Source organism: Rhinolophus sinicus, chromosome 7, assembly GCF_057876585.1.
Source record: "Rhinolophus sinicus isolate RSI-liver-muscle chromosome 7, RSI-T2T, whole genome shotgun sequence".
NCBI lineage: Eukaryota > Metazoa > Chordata > Mammalia > Chiroptera > Rhinolophidae > Rhinolophus > Rhinolophus sinicus.
The window spans coordinates 1718341-1738551 of record NC_142507.1 but is presented as its reverse complement, the minus strand read 5'-3'; the positions used below and the strand labels follow the sequence as shown (position 1 = coordinate 1738551).

The 20211-nt window shown below is 43.9% G+C and overlaps 2 protein-coding genes across 3 annotated transcripts in view; one reads left to right on the top strand and one right to left on the bottom strand.

Moving 5' to 3' along the window:
- CPNE3 (copine 3) overlaps nucleotides 1-20211 on the top strand; it is a 39078-nt gene that overhangs the window by 7258 nt on the left and 11609 nt on the right. The window contains exons 2-11 of the mRNA XM_074319048.2: nucleotides 2436-2575; nucleotides 2839-3018; nucleotides 4251-4325; nucleotides 5409-5480; nucleotides 9537-9620; nucleotides 11278-11367; nucleotides 15185-15283; nucleotides 17762-17848; nucleotides 18491-18550; nucleotides 19049-19182. Coding sequence (XP_074175149.1) covers nucleotides 2444-2575; nucleotides 2839-3018; nucleotides 4251-4325; nucleotides 5409-5480; nucleotides 9537-9620; nucleotides 11278-11367; nucleotides 15185-15283; nucleotides 17762-17848; nucleotides 18491-18550; nucleotides 19049-19182 — 1013 coding nt within the window. The 5' untranslated portion in view covers nucleotides 2436-2443. The remainder of the gene's footprint in view (nucleotides 1-2435; nucleotides 2576-2838; nucleotides 3019-4250; nucleotides 4326-5408; nucleotides 5481-9536; nucleotides 9621-11277; nucleotides 11368-15184; nucleotides 15284-17761; nucleotides 17849-18490; nucleotides 18551-19048; nucleotides 19183-20211) is intronic.
- CNGB3 (cyclic nucleotide gated channel subunit beta 3) overlaps nucleotides 5400-20211 on the bottom strand; it is a 138013-nt gene continuing 123201 nt past the window's right edge. For both annotated transcript variants that reach the window (XM_088799336.1, XM_088799337.1), the window contains exons 23-24: nucleotides 9926-10019; nucleotides 5400-5535 (exon numbers count right to left, since the gene is read on the bottom strand). The gene's annotated coding sequence lies outside the window, so the exon portion shown is untranslated. The remainder of the gene's footprint in view (nucleotides 5536-9925; nucleotides 10020-20211) is intronic.

Here is a 20211-nt window from a genome sequence, read left to right as displayed (position 1 = left end):
CTGAGGGGCCACGCACGCGGGGGCCGCAGTGCAGACCAGCGTCCCCGCGTCCACCCGCAGGGGCGTCGCGCGGCTTCACGGAGGAAGAGCCACAGTGTACAGGGCTCTGAGCTGCGTGACGTCGTGAAGCAGCTGGCGCTTCAAGGCCGCAGCTGCTGGGTCAGGCAGGCTGGGCACCTGCGACCGAGCCCTGGGCAGCCAGCCACGTCGTCCTTAATCGGAAGTGGTAACGTGATGTGACGAGAGAGGACGGCGGCAGGATGCGCACTGGCCCGAGACGTGAAGCGACTGGCCAGGCCGAGGCAGGCTGATGGGGGCCGGCGGACATGTAGTTCTGGGTTGTCTGCATTCCGGAAACCCAACGGTTGTCCAGCAAGGAATCTGTACAGCGGAGAAGCTGTGGTCTGGTCCGGGGCTTCTTCTGTCTTCTCGCCATCACCCTGCTCTTTGGGGAGTAAAACACCTACACGGGGTGACTTGCACGTGCCCTCCTCGGCCTGCTCGCTGAGCCCGGCCACAGCTCCTGCTGCCCACACTCCAAGGGCACAGAACATTTGCTGTCTTTTCTTCCATGGGAACAGAAGCCCCACTGCGCTTGTGCAGGTTGTGTGCCACACGCTGGTAATTACACAGGACGGAAGCAGCAGCATCCTCCAGGACACTGCTGGTGGCAACTCCAGACCCGTGTTTGTGTCATTTCTTCCCTTTGCCATTCAGCCTAATGGTGTCTGGATAAAAATGGGGCTGCTTTCAGAGTCGTTTCCAGGGGCAGTGCTGCCAGTGGAGGAAATGGGTATCCTGGCAGCAGTGGGGAATGTCACAGCCAGCCGTTTGCTGCGGACTCACCTGTGCTTGGCTGCTGCTGTGTCTGCAGCTCCTGTCTGAGCACGTTCAGGCAAAGCCGTGCTCGTCCCGTGTGCCATGTCTCCCTGTGGTGCGACTGACTCCGTGCAGACGTCATCTTCATTTTTGTGGCTTCTCCCCGTCCTGGGGAATCTGAGGGCTGCCTGGGTGCGAGCTGAGCATTCTCTACCGGCTGTTCCTCAGGAGCGCGGCTCGCTGTCAGTCCATCCACTGCTGAGGTGCGGCGCACAAGGCTCTGAGCTGCCTTACGCAAGAGAACAAGCTTACACAACTGACACTGGTTCCAGAGGCAAGCAGGGGACGTGTGGGTTTTGTTCCACACTGAGGAAAGCTTCTCTTCCTGTGACAGGACACACACAGCGCTGCTTTCAAAGGGGGTTTCCAGCTATTACAACTACAAAACCCATCTCATTAGCCTCAGTTTCCCTTAATGTAGGAACCTTAAGTCTAATATTGATATCTGACACACATTAGGATTGCACTGCTTTAGAGTCCATTAGTAATTAAGAGTTTTTACAAGACGTGAGTTGTTTTTGACATTGTCAAAGGTCTATCGTAATCCTGCTTATTTCAGTTGCAAGGGCCTTTTGTACAGCACAGAAATCCATTTGAATAATGGGTGACGCGTGCATTTGTTCCTGCTGTCCCAGAATTTCAGCCAATCCCTGGTGGAGGGCACAGGGCGTCAGAGGCCACATTCGAGGGGCGCTGCCTCCGCTCTGGGGAGGAGGTGCCCTCCTACCTCCTGGGGCAGCCCGCTGGGTGGGCACCCCCCCGGGAATGCACTGCCTTCCTTTCCCTGGGTTCAGGGAGGCGAACGCTCACCCTCAGCTCTGTGTCCCCTCTCCAGGCCAGCCCCCACAAACTCTGCCTCATCCTCTGTCCTCTTCATATCTTGACTGGAGGTGGGGGGAAAGGGGTTGGAGAGTCAGGCTAACTGGTATTTCTGGCGAGTCTTGAGGAAAGAGGAGCCACGCCTGTTTGCGGGAACCTCCGTAGAACATGGGTCTGTGAGCCCTGTCTACACGAGGCCCGGGCTGCACCCTAATCCAGTCACAGTGTGTCTGCATGGGGGACTGTGACAAGGAGCTGTGACAACTCCCGGGGATTCCACTGGAGAACCCCGCTGTACAGGGTGGGGGTGAGGGGAATGTATTTGGGGTCTTGTATTCTGAGTTTGGGTTTTAGCATAAACTCTTTGAAAACACTAAATATCTCACTTAGTATTTTGTTACATAAACAAATAAAAGTAAAATTAAGGTTGTAGTTTAATGTATTTTGTAGCTGAGTGCTACTTCGACGTTCTCTGAATGTCGATTTACAGTGAAATTTACAGTGAAGTGAAAAGGTTAGTACGTCTCATTTGCTGCCTTAAAAACTGCGTTGTATGTCGTGCAGTAAATGAGTCCCACCGCGGTGAGAGTCTGATGAAGCAGTGCCAGTGGCATCCGAGTTGCCGGGAGGCACTGCAAAGTCCCTTCTGGCAGGTTCTGTGCCCTGGCCTCACCGGGAACGCGTGCGCCTTCCTGACACCATTTCACTGGCCTCTCCTGCCCTTGCTTTGCATACAGCTCACGAGATGGCTGCCCAGTGCGTGACGAAGGTGGAGCTCAACATCTCCTGTGACAACCTTCTGGACAAAGACGTGGGGTCCAAGTCGGACCCTTTGTGCGTGCTGTTTTTGAGTACGAGCGGGCAACAGTGGTATGAGGTAATGCGAAACACTGAAGGTGAAAAGCGAGCTGAATTGCTCCTTTGACCACGTGAAGGATTTAAAGATGTTAAAATAATTAAACCGCCTCATCTGTTAGTGCAGTTTCTTGGGCAGTTGGTCCTTGATTGTGGAACTTTTTATACATACGCAGGCACTTGCTTAGCTATCGTGCCTGCATTTATTCACATGTAGTACGTAGGATGTTAAAATGCAATCCGCCTGTGATCTGAAGAGACTTTTTGTTTTGACGGTGGGTACAGGTTGAGCGCACAGAAAAGATTAAGAATTGCTTGAGTCCCAAATTTTCCAAGACATTTATTATTGACTACTACTTTGAAGTGGTTCAGAAGTTGAAATTCGGCATTTACGACATCGACAACAAAACTATCGAGCTGAGCGACGACGACTTCTTAGGAGAGTGTGAATGCACCCTTGGACAAGTGAGTATAAGTCACGGCCATACTATGGCCGTACAATGTCGTGTCCAAATTTTAAGCAAAGAATCGGGCATTTTGATAAGTGCTCATTAGCTTAAGTTTTAAAGTCGAAAGCCATGTAATCACTTTAAAGACGAGTCACCCATTAGCGCGGTTGGCTGAGCATTACAGAATGGGTGTCACTTTTCATGAGGGCAGGCCCGAGTGTTTCTGGCGCAGCTCACTGCCCATGGAGTTGGGGTGTCTGTGGACATTTCAGTAAGTGACGCCACTGCCGGAGCTGCTGCCTGTGGCTGGTACAGCCTTCGCTACAGGTTTTCTCATTGTAGCCACAAACGCTGGCAGAGCTGCAGCAGCTTCTGTGGCTCCTCCTGGCGTGTGGCCCCGACGCCCAGACCACTTGTGCTCACGGGGTCCTCTCTCCTGCCTCTACCGGAACCCCGCCCTGTATTAGTGTCTTTCCCGCACAGGACAAGTCGGGTCGGGGTGGGGGTGTGTCTGTAGACTCAGTCTGCTCCTGCTCAGTCTGACTTCTCAGGGAGGTCACGGCCATTTGTATAGAATGGGGAAGGCTTTCAGGGGAGGAGCCCTTTTATTTCAGTACGTGGCATTTATGCTCAGATTTGTCTTTTAAGAGTTCATATTCCAATGTTGTACTGCTTGGAGGTCATGGCATTTCCTCTGTCTCAAAGGCAGTATGGAGTTGATCTGTCTTCTAAAACTTTATGATAAATAGTGTCAAAAGGAACACTGGAGAAGCACATATTTTTGGGGAAAGGTGTGGCCAGAATTAAAATGAATTTGAGAGAAATACCTGATTGGGAGTACCCAGGCCTGCTACATGATTTTAATCAAAATGACACTGTGTGGGGACTGTGTTACAGTTAAGTGTCAGCTGAGAAATCGGGTTCCTTTGGTTGAGTGTCCCGAGGCCAGGGGTGCCGGCTCCATGAGGTGTGTGCACTGGGCACCTGACACTCTTCCCCCACTGGAAGACGGTCCATGCGCACATACTTCCTAAGGGACCCAGTGGGCGGGGGGTGGGGAGGGTGTATGTGCCCGGCCTGGGGCCTTGGCAGTGTTTCCAGTGGGTCTTGAATGTGTCTGCGTTTCACAATGGCTCCGTCTCTAAGGAGTGCACTTCATGTTTCCATTTCTAGTGACTGTAAGCAAACTTATACTCAACTTGTTTCTGTGTTTTCACGAAACTTTGTATCACTTTCCCATTGTTACAGATTGTTTCCAGCAAGAAGCTGACCCGACCTCTGGTGCTGAGAAATGGCCGACCCGCCGGGAAGGGCAGCATTACGGTAACAAGATGTTTGTCTTTGGCCTCCAAAGATGTACATAATAGGACATGCAGACCCTGTACATGTCACATGTCCTACAGCCGTGCTGTGTCACTTGATCCCACGTGGCCCTCTCCATCTACCCTGCCTTCCCATAACCACAAATGGGAAATGTGTGTGCCGGAAAGAAAGGGACATGCAGGGTGGATCCCGTCCCTTCTTAGAGTTGCCGATCACCCTCAGGGAGCGTAAATTCCAGAATGGCTTCCACTCTACAGGGCCCCAGCCCGGGGCTGCCTCCCACCTCCCACCTGGTTTTCACTGCTGACTGCTGCCCCAGGCAAAGGATTGTATGCCTCACCCTGTTTAAGGTCTCAAGTTACACAATGCCATGCGGTTAAGTTTCTCTGCTTCCAGAGCGTGAGCAGGGAGTCCTGGCATGGAGTGGTCTTTCTGACTTAGCTCTGACTGAGAAAGGACGGCGGGCTCCCCGAGAGCCATGTTTGAGGGCTGTAGCCATTAGCAGACACATTTCTCTGAGCAGCTGTTTTGCTCTAGTTTAAATTTCCTGAAGCATAAGAATGTTCGGCCTGTTGGGAGGTTGACTTCTGTGGCCCAGAGCACGTCACTGGTTGTTAGCTGGACGCTCTTGGGGCCGTGATAGCCTAGCGTGTGTTTTTAAGGAGAATAAGCCTTTCAGCGAAATTGGATGGAAAATATTGATCTGATATTTCAACTGATAGTGTTCTCTAAGTGTGATTCACTCACGTGTCTCAATGCGTGCTGAGCTGTAGCTGCTGCTGTGAACTCTCCCAGGGCTGTGATTTTTCACTGGAATGAGGACGATCCAGTTTGGTCAACAGCATCTAAAAAGGAAGTTGCATAATGCAGATTTGGCACATTTTGGGAAAATATTTATTTCACATGTATAAAATATATAATGATAAATCTCTTAATTGTACAATGCAGTTGTTAAACACTCTAGAATTCATTTATATTAGTGCAGACTTTATATACTATTAGATAACAGAATAAATCACTTTTTCCTGAGTTTATCAGAATCCCTAAGACGTATTTTCTTTCACTTGCCTTATTTACTCATAGATTTCAGCTGAAGAAATAAAGGATAACCGAGTGGTCTTGTTTGAAATGGAAGCAAGAAAACTGGATAATAAGGTGGGTAGCTGATGCAGAGTTCAGCCAGGATATTCTGTTTTGCCCACTTTCATTCCTGTGTGAGGAAATATAATGCAGTTAATAGGAACTCCACCATCTGATCATCAATTCCAAATCAAATTTTGCTTCCCTGTGTGTGTGTGTGTGTGTGTGTGTGTGTGTGAGAGAGAGAGAGAGAGAGAGAGAGAGAGAGAGAGAGAGAGAGAGAGAGAGAGATTTCCCTTAACCTCTTTCCTCTACGTGTAATCAAAGGATTTCCCTGGCTTAAAAGAGGAGTTAATACAAGCATGAATGTTGTTGTAAAAGACATCTGAGAGAGTGTACTTGTGTTACCTGAAGGAAAGAAGCACGACTTTCATGCTTTATGCATTACAGAATTTCCTTTGTGTTCAAAAGTCAGTGTTTTTAGTGAAGGACGACTACCAGCCCCTAATGACCCAGGTGTAGTGTGCAGCATGGACTGCAGCCATCCCGCGAGTGATTCGGTGCCTAATTCTGTATTCCAATCTGTATCTTCACCACTTGCATGTGCCATACAGTTCAGTTTGCAGACATCTTAGACTGGTACCCATGGACTTTTTAATCTTGGAAAAATTAAAACATATACAAAAATAAAATAGTATTTTAAAAAAATTCTATGTTCCCATCACCCATCTTCAACAACTATAACTCATGACCAATTTTGTTTCATCTCTACCCACCTACTTTCCCTCCTCCCAGATTATTTCATCTGTAAATTTTTTGATGTATCTCTAAAGACTCTTTAAAAATATAATTGGTTAATGTCTCTTAAACCTTTTTCAATCTATAAATTCCCTTTTTCCTTTTACTTCTTTCTTCCCTCTGTCATTCCCTCTCGTTTGTCCTTTTCTTCCTCCCGTCTATCCATCATCCATCATCCATCATCCATCATCCATCATCCAGCCAGCCAGCCAGCCAGCCTTCCTTCCTTCCTGGCACTTATTCAATAAAGAAACTGACTACTTTGTCCTGTAGAAGTTTCCCGTCAGTGTAGGGTGATTAAATCTCTGTGGTGTCACTTAATACGCTCCTCTCTCCACCTTTATTTCCTGATTTCTGTAAGCTGGTCATTGAATCTGGAGAGATACTCTGGTGGCATTTGGAATTGTTGGTAAGACAGGTTCATAGGTGGTGCCCGTAACTCCATCAGGAGGCTCACACTGTTGAGTTGTGTCTTCTGGGGTGTTAGTCCCCACTGATAGCTACCAGGTACGTTATTTTATTAAGGTTCTGTAAAACAGTGGGGTTCTCACGCTGTCATTTATCAGTGAGAATACTGCTACAGGGAGAAGTATTCTTCTCCACATCGAGTGTTTATTTATTGTGAGATAAAGGTTGTACAGAAAGGCAGGTTAAAATGTTTCATTTTTCCCCCTATATTTACCATTTTTCAGAATAAATCAAGAGGGTTCCCCACTATTCTCTAAATGTGACCCATGAGGCTTTGTGTGTGTTTGTTGTCTTTTATTTTTAGTCCTGCTGTGAACCCTATCGATGAGCTCTTGTTGGTGCTCAAAGTACCCGAACTTGGGCCTGGGAGCCTTGTTAAGTCTGTCCCTGAGACCATCTAGCACAGCGCAGGCTTTCTGGATAGCTAGCTCCCCTGCTGCGGGTGACAGCGCCCAGGCTCATTCTATCTGCTCTCGGCCCCGACTGGAGACGACACAGCCTCACTGCTCATCAGGAAATGGCCCCTGACACCACAGTCCGGGGCTGGGCTGCTGCTCTGTGCTGATTGTCACCCATGTTTCTAGGACTTTTCAGTAGACAGATACCAGGAAGACTTTTTTTTTTTAAAGAGAAACTAAATTATAAATTTGTACAACTATTTCCAATTCAGGCATAGAATTCCGAGGCTTTACTTCTGTATTTACCTCTATCTCATGCTGAACATCTTGCTTCCCAAAGTTATTAACATAATTACCTATCTGTCTTCTCTTACGTAATTTCTAATAGTTTCTGAATGAACACATTCATGTGATGATTAAAATATTTTCCCCGAGAACATGGTGAGCTTTCCTTGACGTTCTTTGAGCCTTAGAGTTATATGCCACTCAGGTTACACAGTCTGATTCTGACGTTTTAAAGAAAGAACTCTCCTCTGAATGGTTATGATGTCACATTGACACATAGTTGAATTCTGCTTTCGATATTTAGGAATTGCTTTTTTGGAAATAATTTGATTTAATTTTGTTTTATAATCATGTGCAAGATTTACATGGTTCTACAGCTAAGTCTATGAAACAAAGTCTATTCAAGAAATTTAGCTTTTTTCCCTGTCCACTCTCAGTTCTTTTCCTCTTTCCTTTCTATAGGTAATACTTTTTTAAATTTACATTTTATCGTTTAATCTTTCAGTTTCCTAAAAAAAAAAATCAAAGGTTTTCTGTGTGTGTGTGTGTGTATGGTTCTGTGTATATATACATTGTGTATATGTCTGTGTATACATGTGTGTGTTTGTCTTCGTCTCTGTGTGTATGTATATGTGTATGTCCATATAGATACGTATGTATGTACATATGAGTATGTATGTATTACGTATTTGCGTTTGTACTGAGATTTCCAGCCCCCACCCGTTGGTTAAGTGGATCATACTATGCACATACTTTCCTCCACCTTTTAACATGTTCTTTTAACATGTTCTGAGTCAGGGACTTTTAATTCTTATTGCTGTTCTACTGACAACTCAATGGACTTTCAAACAAGGTCTGTTTTCGGACTTTCAAAGTGGTAACACAGCTATTCTGTCTTTCTCATAGGTTTATTTCTAAGATGAGATGGGGCATGTTAATGTGTTTTTAGAAAGTCAACTTCTTTATGCGTAATGCTGTTACTATAGAATGGAGCACAGAGAGGTTTATTACGTGAACAGGAGAGGCTTTCTGGAGACAAGGTTCACTTTAGAAAGTTCTGCACAGTCTCGGTTTCTGACGGCACCACGTATGTCTCCTGCTTGGCGTTACACTGTAGTGAGGAGGGAAATGATAGTATCTTAGTTCTTAATTTAGTATGGCGGTTAATTCAGGATTGAAAAATCTTCGGCTCAGGGACACAGCTGCATGTATTACTGTGGAGTTAACGAACAGGTGCCCTTTCATTTTGACAAATAACAAACAATATATTCTAAGGGGTATGGAAGTTTCAAATTGAAGATAAACAGAACTGAGAAAATAAAGTCATCCATAATCTCACTACTCGAGTTTACATCTAGCAGTGATTTGTACATCCTTCCAGAATTTTATCGTGTGTGTGTGTGTGTGTGCATGAGTATGTATATGTGTATACATGTGTGTACATGTGCATGTGTACACATGTGCGTGTGCTGAGGATGGTGATGAGGGTAGTTCTGAGCACTGTATAAGAGTGCTGTGGTGAATGACAAAGGAGAAAGATGTACTTTGTTGTGCCCTGAAGTAATTCTCTTGTGCCTCCCACATGTGTACCACTGTCCCTTGTGTATGTAAAGAAATGTGTGGAATACACATAGAAGGATAAGGTATGCAGTCAAGACTCAGCTCCATCAGTCACTGGAGATGTGATCTTGCAAATCGTGTGACCCCTCTGAATCCATCTGATGGCCATGAACTGCCCTGTCCCTTAGTCAGCATGACGAATGCTTGGAAAATAGTTTACAGCCAACTGCCCAGTGTGATATGAACACGGTCAACAATGAGAACAAGCCCCCAGCAGATAGTTTTTTTTACAGTTGTAATATTTATAAATCTCTCTCAAAATGACTCATGTCAAGAAGAAAATGAAACCCAAATTGCAGAACTTCTAGCAACCAAACCGCTGTTACTAGTGATGGGTCATATTGATCCTGCCTTTTGAGAAGTGAATGTGTGATACACAGGCTTATGAGCAGTTGTCAGAAATGCCTTCCCGGTCCTGGCGGACGTCAGCAACTTTTCACATGGTGAGGAGGGAGGTGTGTTGTATCCTACGGTGCTGTACTCTGGAGGACAGACTTCCGGTGATGTTACTATGTAACATGCATCAAGTGTGGTTTCATGTTGTGTTTTTTTTAAAATACAGGATCTCTTTGGAAAGTCAGATCCATACCTGGAATTTCACAAGCAGACATCTGATGGGAATTGGCTCATGGTCCATCGGACAGAGGTGGGCAGCTGAATTTGCAAATGGGGTTGACGTTGTCTTTGGAATTGTAGTAATCTGAATTTTTAAAAAATTATGTTTTTATAAAAATATCAATCTGAGTTCAGGCATATAGCCAGAGACACAAGGTCAGCATGCGTATTTTGCTTCCTTCAATGAGGTACTGCCAGCCTTCATTCTTAGTCAAGTTTTCATTTTGAGAAACTGAAAACGCTATACAGAACACCAAGAAGTGTGCCCTGCACACTTGTACGTTTTGCCTGCACACACGTGTGTTCTTGGTCACACACATGCGCACGCACACTTACTTCTCTGTGCAAAGCCGTCCTAACGTGAGCTGCAGATGCCAGGACGCTTCACCTTTAAACAGCACAGCAGGTGTTTCTCTCTGCACAGCCACCCCTGCAAGGAGCACTGAGTCAGTAACATTACCCCATGGATGTCTCATCGTCAGCATCCCGAGTCCCCATGTTTTACATGACCCGGATCAATCCAGGTTCACACTGCATTTCTACTATGGTCCCCACATAAGCATCTTCTCCTGCCTCCCCTCCACCTTCCTGCACGGACTCTCCTGAACAACCAACACCAGTGTGTCCAGCATCCTGGACTCTGTCTCCTCACGATTCGACCCCGACCAGATGTTGTCACGAAGGACACTGTGCGTACCCACGGTGTGAGGCTGCCAGGACTGATTACGCTCGGCCACATGGTTACGCTGCTGACCGCCAGACCTACCAAGAGAACGTCCGTTCTCCCCTTTGCGGTTAATAAGTGCTCCGTGGTGCTGCTTCGAGGCTGTGTGCATAACCTGTTCTCCAGCATTTCACCCAGTGCTGGTAGCATCTGTTGGTGATCCATAGCAGAATCCGTGATTATACTGGGGGGTGTAAGATAGTGATTTTTTCCCTACATCTTTCATCCCTTTACATGTATTAGCAGATACACCCCTTTCTCTTTATTTTCAGTATCATTGTAGATGCATGGATTGTTATAACACAGTGTGTTCATTATGTTAGATTTCATTACTGTCGTTATTTACGGCAAAGCAGAACCTCATCTGGCCTTGACCTCACCCTGCCCCGGGTCTGGAAGGAGCCATCTTGGAAGCAGCCCCATCCTCAGAGGGGGCCGTATTCAGACACCAGACCTGAGTGCCAGGCGTCCTCGTCTGCTGGGATGTCGCTGCATTTAGGCCTTTTCAATGGACACAGCTGGGAAACACGTCTCTTTGCTTGTATCTGCTTATTATGTGTGTATATGTACTTAAACATTTTAAATGATGAATCTGGACTATCTTTTCTATTTAGATGTAGCCCGGCATGGTTCTGTCTCAGCCTTTCTTCCTCCACATTTGAACCTTCTGGGTCCTGAACAGAAGGTCCAGCACAGTCCATAATATGTGCTTCCCAGGGTCCTGTAATGGGTGTGTGTTTCCCAAACAGTCTTCACTTTCCTCAGAATGTGGACAACCTGTCAGAGTTCTCATATCACAGTTGTATGATACTGTCCAGCTATTTTTTCAGGGAAGATGTTGACTGGTCGCAGAGGTGAAGGATGGTTGGCGAGTGTTTAGCAAGAATCTAGGAAAGGCAGGAACCAAATGTGAATGAACTGAATGTTTTTCTAACTCTGAATCTCTGAATCTCCATTTTTATAGGTTATTAAAAACAACTTGAATCCTGTTTGGAGGCCTTTTAAAATCTCACTTAACTCACTGTGCTATGGAGATATGGACAAAACTATTAAGGTAACTTGAAATTATACATATACACATACTCGCCTCTTTTGTCAAATTAATTGATTACTATTTAAAGAAAGTAAATGATACAACAGAGACTGTATGATTCACGTTTAGGAATACTAACAGAAGTGTCTCTGGTAGGCAAATAGTTTGAAGGGTTGACATGTTTGACTAATTTTGACCTATTGATGAATCAAACATTGTGATTTTTATTTTACTCTTCATTTTTTAAAATCAAATGTCCAATTTAAATCTTTTTTCCTTTTAACAAGTTCCCTTTTCTCTACGAATAGGAACCTTTAACTACCTTCTTTGCCTTTGTGTGTCCCTTGCAGATAAAAACAGATGTTACTTTAATTAAGAACCCAGAGCTTCTTTTTTTTTGCAATGAATATGGTAATGACACGGGACAGGTATAGGATTTAGAGTCAGACCATATGCCAAGTCTTGATTTAGCCCTTTCAGCAGCTAAGGGACCTTGGGCGGGTTATCTACTTCTTTCCTTACCTGTGTGGATTAGAGAAAATAAGGTCTGCACTGTAAAAAAAACTAAAGGTTACATGAATGAAAGAGAAAGTTTTATAAACTGTTGAACACAATGCAGATGCTGTTATTATAGAAAACTGCTTCATTTCTTAGATCCATAGAAATTTGTCCTTTAAACATCAATATAAGTATGATTTGTGTGATATTTCCAACAGCAGTGAAAATCTAGGTACTGTGAGGAGGGAAGACACTTTCTTCCACCCTCAAGGTTCTTTCCGCTGCTCCAATGATCAACTAGACACGATACGAATTAGCAAGAGAAAGTGACCAAATTTAATTTCATACATATGTATGGGAACCCCTCAACACAGGAGGTTCAGAGACAGAAAGGGCAGTTGAGGTCTAGCAGACATTCCGAGCTGGGGATGAGACCAGGCCGCTGGGCCTGCAGGCATTGCAGGGAGAGTTCCTGCTCAGTAATTATCAGTTTGCCCTGCCCTACAGGCAGGTAAAAGCCATTTCTGGTGATAACTCCCGTGGATCAGGCTCCGAATTTAAATTCTTCTAGATAGTTAAGGGGGAACAAAAGTTTCTCTTGAGCCTGCAGTGTCTCGGATGCCTTTAGCTCAAAGTAATCCACATACCACAGAGGCACATACAGCACCAGATAATAATAGAAAAGTAGCTGTAAAGCTTGCCTTTGGGAGCACTTGAGATCTTGCTCCCTGGCATGTCATCATTTTGGCTCAAATAATCTCTTATAAAAATTCAAAAAAAAAATACTTTTTATTATACTAAATCTAGAGCTTTTGCTTTTCACATTAAAAATAGTAAGTTGAAGCTTCATTAGATCTGAGAAGCAACAAAAGCTGGGAAAAATAAGCCTGAATCAAAACTATTTGACTGTTTGTAATATGTTAACAATGAAACATGTTTTTTAAACTTTTTTTGCATACAGTGGCTTGCGTACAGAGCTATTTTATTAGAGTAAGTAAACTGATTTTCTGAGTTTCCTCTGATGAATGTCTTCCATCCTTAAAGTTTCTCAGTTTGTTTTAATGACATGCGACTTGGTTTGCCACATCGTCACTCTTTATTTCTTTGCAGTATCAGAAAGTCACACATTGTGATTTTGTCAGTGTTTGGAAACTGCTTGCAGGTTGAAGTAGAGTTAGGGAGCAGAGGAGAGAGTTAAGAGTCCCAGTAACCTCCTTGCTGCGGTGTGAGTGTGCCAGTGTCATCCGTCTAGCATGTATTATTATTTTCATAAGGTCAAGTGAGTAGGAGAGAGAATCACGCATGCCACCATGTGGGAATGCCTTAGTGAGTAAGTGTGGTTTGGTGTGTGCATTCCTTACATATGTACATATGCACAGATGTACATATGCATAGATTTCAATTTCACAAGCACCACTGATACTGTTGTGTAGAACAGACGACAGTACGAGTGTTTGAATTCTCGAGGAGAGAAAGGAAATGACGAATCATTCCATCATCTTCCGTCCACATGTGCCAGCATTATAAATGCCACATATTTCTGTAGCACCAAACATTGGCCTAAACTTTCCTACATATTAATTACAGTGAATTATCAGAAATTACAGTCAAGAAACATTTTTACATTCCCTGAAGTTTCAGGCAGACTAAACATATGACTAGTGATAGCACTTCATAAGCTTAGTTTAAATACAATCTTGGCATTATCAAAGCTTGGGCTTGTTGTAGGTATAGATTGTGGTTTCCTGAATGCAAGTCTACAATGTAAAGTTCTGTTGTCCATAATTTTAAAAACCTATTAAAAATTAAATTATTAAAATACTAAGATTGTTTTTGATTTTCTCTTAATTTTAGTTCATCTAGGAAAAAATATCATTGAGATCATTAATTTTCTTTCCCCTGACAAACCAAAGAGTTGGAAAAAGAGCTTTGGGTTTAAAAATGAATCATCAAACATGCTTGTAGAGCACACGACTCAAGCTGTCAGAACTGGTCAATGACCGAAGTGCTTGCAGCAAATAAAACCTCTGTAACAGTTGCTCAAAATTGCAATTCTAGACCTTGTTTGTTTTTATGAACTCACTGATGTTTAGTCTTCCTGAATAAAAATTGAAATAGAGTAAGGGATGAAAGATTTCCTGTGGTGATAAGCACCCATCTCACTTTTCAGAGAACTGAGAAGAAAACGTCATCTTGCAGGGGAGCACAGATAAATCCTGAAATTTGTGGTGACGTTTATGAGGTTTATTAATTTCAGTTGGAGATTTATATAACTTGGTAAAGGCTAATGGCAGGATGGAGGGCTGGCGCAGGATAAATGCTCCTGAGTCACAGGCTGGCATTCTCAATCACATGCTCTAGGAGTCACATGTCCTTAGTAAAGCGCTCATTAAAGTGGTTACCACACGACATGTCGTCTTCCCAGACCCCTGAGTTCCTCTGCCTCCCAGGCCTAACTAGGTCAGGTGTGCAGACGTGAAACGACGCTTTGGAACCCTAAAGCCCCATGCAAACGTTGATTACACAGTGGGCACCATGAACACCTCTGCTTGCTCGCAGTTCATGCCACCTTGATTTTTTCGTTGCGATGAACAGTCAGGTACTTTGTGAGTATTTGCTCTCCAGCTACATCTGTCCACCTGGCACCAAACTGCATGCAAACCCTACTCTCGGCTCTGTTCCATCTGCTTTAAGAAAGAGGCAGCATTAATGAGAGCCACAGGGAAGGCCAGACTTCACCTGTCTCGTGTGGATGGAGTAACTCTGACCCAGCACAGATGCCTCCTCAGTGGGTTCTCTCTTCCTGGCATTTCCTTGTTCACTGCAGGGCTCAGAGCTGCAGATCTGCCCTCGTCCTGTGCGATGAGCCTTTCCAGATGCAGGAATGGAATACAGTTTCCATAATGCTAACTCATCTGGAATTGAATTGTGCAAGTTTTAGCTGCCCAGGAAACTGACTTCCTTTCTTCCTCCAGATAATGGCTTTGGGCCCCCGAGCAGGGGTAACAAGGTAAAGAAGTGGGTGAGAAAGAGGTGTCATTCCATTTCGATTCCATCAACCTTTGCAATGGGCTTGATAGAGGAATTGGAAACTGTTTAAGGTGGAATTGAACAGTATTTGTTTTTCCTCTGCCTGTGATCTGCCCTAGAACCCATCCCAAGGATAGCTGGAGTTTCAGAGGCTTTCAGCATTGATTTCCTGGGAAGCAGTTCCTGCTTCTCCAAGTAGGACTGCATAGTAAAGGTTTTTCACTTATTCTAACTAGAAGGGCACTTCTTGGTAAGTCCTTTTACACACAAGTATGTTGATTTTTATATCTTTCTGTTACATTGATTCTAGGTAGAGTGCTATGATTATGACAGTGATGGATCACATGATCTCATTGGAACATTTCAGACCACCATGACCAAACTGAAAGAAGCCTCCAGGAACTCACCGGTGAGCCGCCTCTGTGTGGTCTGAATGGACCTGACACTGACCATGTCGCCACGTCGCCGTTCCTTACGTTTCCCCTTGGTGTCGCAGACAGTTGAGCCTGTTCTCACTCTGTGCCACAGAATGCTCGGGAACTGGTCTAGTACTCACATGACCCAAAATTCATCCTGGGGTGTGAGTTTGCATTAATATTTACTGGTCTGGTTGTCTTGGCTTTAGACAACAAAGGTGGTTTGACTGAAAATCCTGTGTTTTAAAGTGTTTGGCATTTCACTGGCCACAATACTAAATGTCCACAGCACTGGCCAGATACCTGGGTGTGAACTGTGCACATGGCTGCAGCCTGCCTCTCCTTACCCACACACGTGTCCTTATCCACGGGACGGCTGAAACGCATGGCTGTGCTACTTCAGATTAGGGCGTAGTAGGCTGCCATCTGAGGGCATTAACTTTGGAAGGATCATTTGTCTGCCTTCACTACATTCAGTTCATTACTTAGCATCCCGACATATTTCTAACAGTGCCTCTGAGACGGTTCTGTCTGAGCCAACGTGGCTAAAAACCGTTCCAGAGTGTTTTGTAAGTAAAACTTTAAATTGCTTCCATGGTATTAATATTTACCTTTCTAGTTTGAGGTAAGTTGTTAATTCCCTTCATAGCTGTCTTAGAATGAGTGTTTATTAGCTGCTCAGAGACCTGGATAATGCTCATGTATATACAGCATTTCTTTAGAAAATACAGCCATGGAGTTTCAGAGGTAAGAAGGTCAGGTGAGAAGGTCTGTTTCGCCTCGTCATGTAGGGGAGGTGACCTGAAAGAAGATGCTGATGGTTTCAGATCAAAACTGAAAACCTAAATTAATAAACTTATGAGCCATTTGCTTTAACTAATTGGGAGAAAGGAGTTTTAAACCAACAAAGGGACTAGAATTTTCAGTGGGTCATATGGAGATGTCCAGTCTGCCCTGCTCTGTGGTCACAAAGCCCAGGTACAAGAAGCAGCCTGGACAGAGATGCTGGTGGGACGCGAGGGTTTTCAAATCCCACCTGTGGTTTAAATGCTGAGGCTGAATTGGTTTGGAGTTAACAGTCTTTGGCTTAAAACAACAGCAAATTTTGGCTATGAATATTCCATTTCAAGATTGTTTTTTTAAGGCAGAACTAATGGAAAATGGTGAAGACGTGAACACTTAAACTAAAGCAGGCCACAGAAAGGAACTAAATGTGTGGAGTGGTCTGGATTGTTGTTTCACTGGCTTCAGTCTGTTATTTTCCAGAATGAGTAAATGGCCTTCTTTTAGAAGACACTGAACTCACGACTAACTATAATACTCTATGGGTCATGCAAAGTTTCCTAAATCTGGCTCAGCTGTGCCAGGAAGGCTTCTCCTGTTGCTGCGGTGCCCAGGCCTGCCCGGCCCTGTTCTTCAGAAGCAGGGCTGGGCCCCGGCATCTCTGCGCTGGGTGCCTAGCTGGACTCCTGCCCTGGAGCGCTCTGCGACAGTGCGGACATGAGGGGTAACGCAGCTGCGGCCAGTGAGAATTTGGGGGCAGGGGGTTGCATTTCTGCTCCCCACACAGTCACTCATTAGTGTTTGTGATGACGGCTGAGACCAGCAGCATCCTGGGCCATCAGGACTGTAACTTCATTTTGTTGTGTTGCATTGGATCCCATGTGCTTTTTAATGTTGGATTCTGAGAAAGTTCTCATGACTCTGTCTAGGGTACATAGTTGCTTTCTGTTCACCAGAAGAGGCGACTCCTCCATAGTCACTGAGGTTCCATTATATTATAATGATTAGGTAAGACAGTGAGAATTTGAAGGTATCACGTGGGGTCATTACACCCTAGCTATGAAAAAAAAGTGAAACAATTGAGGATAAAACAGAGCATGCCACTAAGTTTTCATGGCTGAAGAAGTTTCAGGAGTGGGTGGAGAGTGAAGGCCAGAACCTTGGTTGGTGTTACAGACAGGACGGCTTGAGCCGAGCCTCACCGGTCGGCCACAGGTGGACAGGAAGTGGGAAGGAAGAGCAGTCTGTCTGGGCAGGAGCAACACTGAGGAGAAGGTGTGAGACACTGGGTCTGTTTCCCAGTGGAAAGGGCTTCACATACTTCTGTTTTCTGATGGTAGGTTTTTTCCTTCTTTTCTAAGCAGCATATTTTTGTTCTTTGTAAAGGTAACAACCGGACGTAATATTTTATTTCTTTTATTGTAAAGAAGAAAGATTATTACTTGGAGCATTTTCAAGGAAATTTATACTCAGGAACTATTTTAAAAGATATAAAATTTAGAAGTGCCTTTTGGAAATTTCAGTGATAAATATTTCACATACTTAATGTGTTATGTCATTGTTTCAAAGTTGTAACAGATCTATATTAGTGGGTGGTTTGATTCTAAGAGAAAAGTCATTCATTTAAATTCACATAGGCATTTTTAATATCGGTAGTGAGAATTAAAATTTGGCTTTTCTTCCTACAGATTGAATTTGAATGCATAAATGAAAAAAAGAGACAAAAGAAGAAAAGCTACAAGAATTCAGGTGTCATCAGTGTGAAACACTGTGAGGTTAGTTGATCTCGACCACTTTTAGTAATGAGATCACACTTCCAGTTCTATCAATGTTTTATATCAAATAAACACTTGACTTTTGGGAAGTTGAAAATTATATGAGCCTCTGGGCATTTTAGGGAAAAGAAGAGAGTAGGAAACAGTAAAGAAATCTTTCAGGTAACTTCTAAGTTTGACAATGTTTTAGCGAAGGACAAAGAATGTTGAAGTTTTCCATTATCGTAGGAAATGGGAAGCACTGAGGTATTTTCCCAGTGCGTTCGTGGAAATGATGTTATGAGAGTGGAAGGGAAAGTCCAAGAGGTTTCTTACAACTAACAAGCGGGTTTTTAAAGCATCTTGATCATTATGCTTATCAAAGCTCTCCACGTATTAGACTCATTGTTAGTTTCTTAAAACTTAAAGTGGGTGTATTTCCTCTTTGGCTCTTAGTATTCAAATCTGAACACTGCCGTGATTATCGTGAGGTAAAATCTTCCAGATTCGTGACATGTAGGGCGGGGCCTTCCACACATGCAGGGGAGATTTCCATGTATCATGTTCTGTTCCATTTATAAACTATAAAGTGTTTGCTGCAGAGCTCTCCGTCCGCCTTATACGCAGGACGGTCTGATTTTGACCGCTGCTGTCTGTCTTTAGATCACAGTGGAATGCACATTCCTGGACTATATCATGGGAGGATGTCAGCTGAATTTTACTGTAAGTAACTCACTGACTTTTTCAAAGCAGGCTGTAACATGTTGCTTTTTTCTTCCATTTTCAGTGTTTTTCCTTTTCCTGCAAAACTGACTTTGTGATGAAATTTACATACTCTGTTTAGTATGGTCTCCTTACACACAGGGTCCAGGTACATCATGAAGCCTTCAACTTTGCTGATAAGATCTGTTCCTTCCGACAGAAAGCGGATATGTACAAACCAGTGGTTGTCGTGCAGCAATTTAAATAATAAAAAGCGCCAAACAGACGTACAGAAACAAGCCGTATGTCTAAAGTCATGGGTGTACTGATTCATGATTTAGGGCATCTAGGAAATAGGATGCTGAGGCTTCAATTGTTTGAGTGTGGAAATACCTGCAGTGTCAGGCATTTGCTAGGAAGCAGAGCCGAGCGCGGGGGGACGTCTGTGACTCAGCTGACATCTGGATGTCAGCACAGGCATCCCGCCTTCACCAGTGGGGGGTGTCATTGTCCTTGCAGGTGGGGGTGGACTTCACTGGCTCCAATGGAGACCCCCGGTCTCCTGACTCCCTTCATTACATCAGCCCCAACGGCGTGAATGAGTACCTGACCGCCATCTGGTCTGTGGGCCTGGTCGTTCAGGATTATGATGCGTGAGTACGGCTTCTCCTCCTGCCCCGAAAGGGCAGTTTCTGTCTCACCTGCTCGTCCTCGGGTAGAATTGGTGGGGATAGGCTGCTGCGGGGTAGCCTTCTCCCTGAAATTTCTCGTCTTGTCTGTTTTCCTCTCTGTGGCAGTCGTGGTGTTTACCTTTGACCTCTAATCATGGTCTGTGGTCACACACAGTGTATGACCTACAAGGTGCTCGTGTGTCTTTGATCTAGTTTCCTTGGGGTTTACTCATTAGGGAAAAGTTACCTGTGAGACTGAAGTCCAGACAACACTTTCTGTAAACACTCGTAGACTCTATTCCTTAACACGTCTATTTCCTTGGCAGTCATTGTCAAATTATTTTCTTCATGGTGACTTTGAGCAACTGTCAAATGGTAACTTGACCTAATTACTATAAAATATTTTCAATGAATTCTCAATGGATAGATTTTGAATAGATTTAAATAGGTCCTTTTGAAGATTTACAAAACAATAGAAAATATATCCGCATTCCTAAGTTTTTATTCTGGATCTGTTAGGGCACAATCTAAAATTTTACTTGTTTTTACCTATTATTTTATGATAAAAGCCCTTGATGGAGCTTTTCATTAATTTGTTATGCCATTTAAAGAGGTGAAATTTTCAGGCAAATGCAATAAAATCTAAAGCAAAGTGGCAATTCCAATATCAGCATAATAAAATTTAAGGCAAAACTCAGTAAATATAATAAAAAATTACTTTGCAGGGGACTGTTGTATAATCTAATATGAAAAATAACCATAGACATGTTTAATAACAGAGTGCCAAAGTATTTCCATTGAAAATAGCTAGAAATATAATAAAAATTTCAAAGTAACACAGTTAAAATGGTGCTCATATAAAGAGTAAAACGTTTACAGGTTATTTTCTCACACTGCCACCTGGAAGTTAATAACAAAAGCAGAACTGAAGAAAACTTACCATATGGAAATAAAAAACCAAATTTAAGTGGCTCTTAGATCAAAGAGGAAATTGAAGTGTAATGATACTTT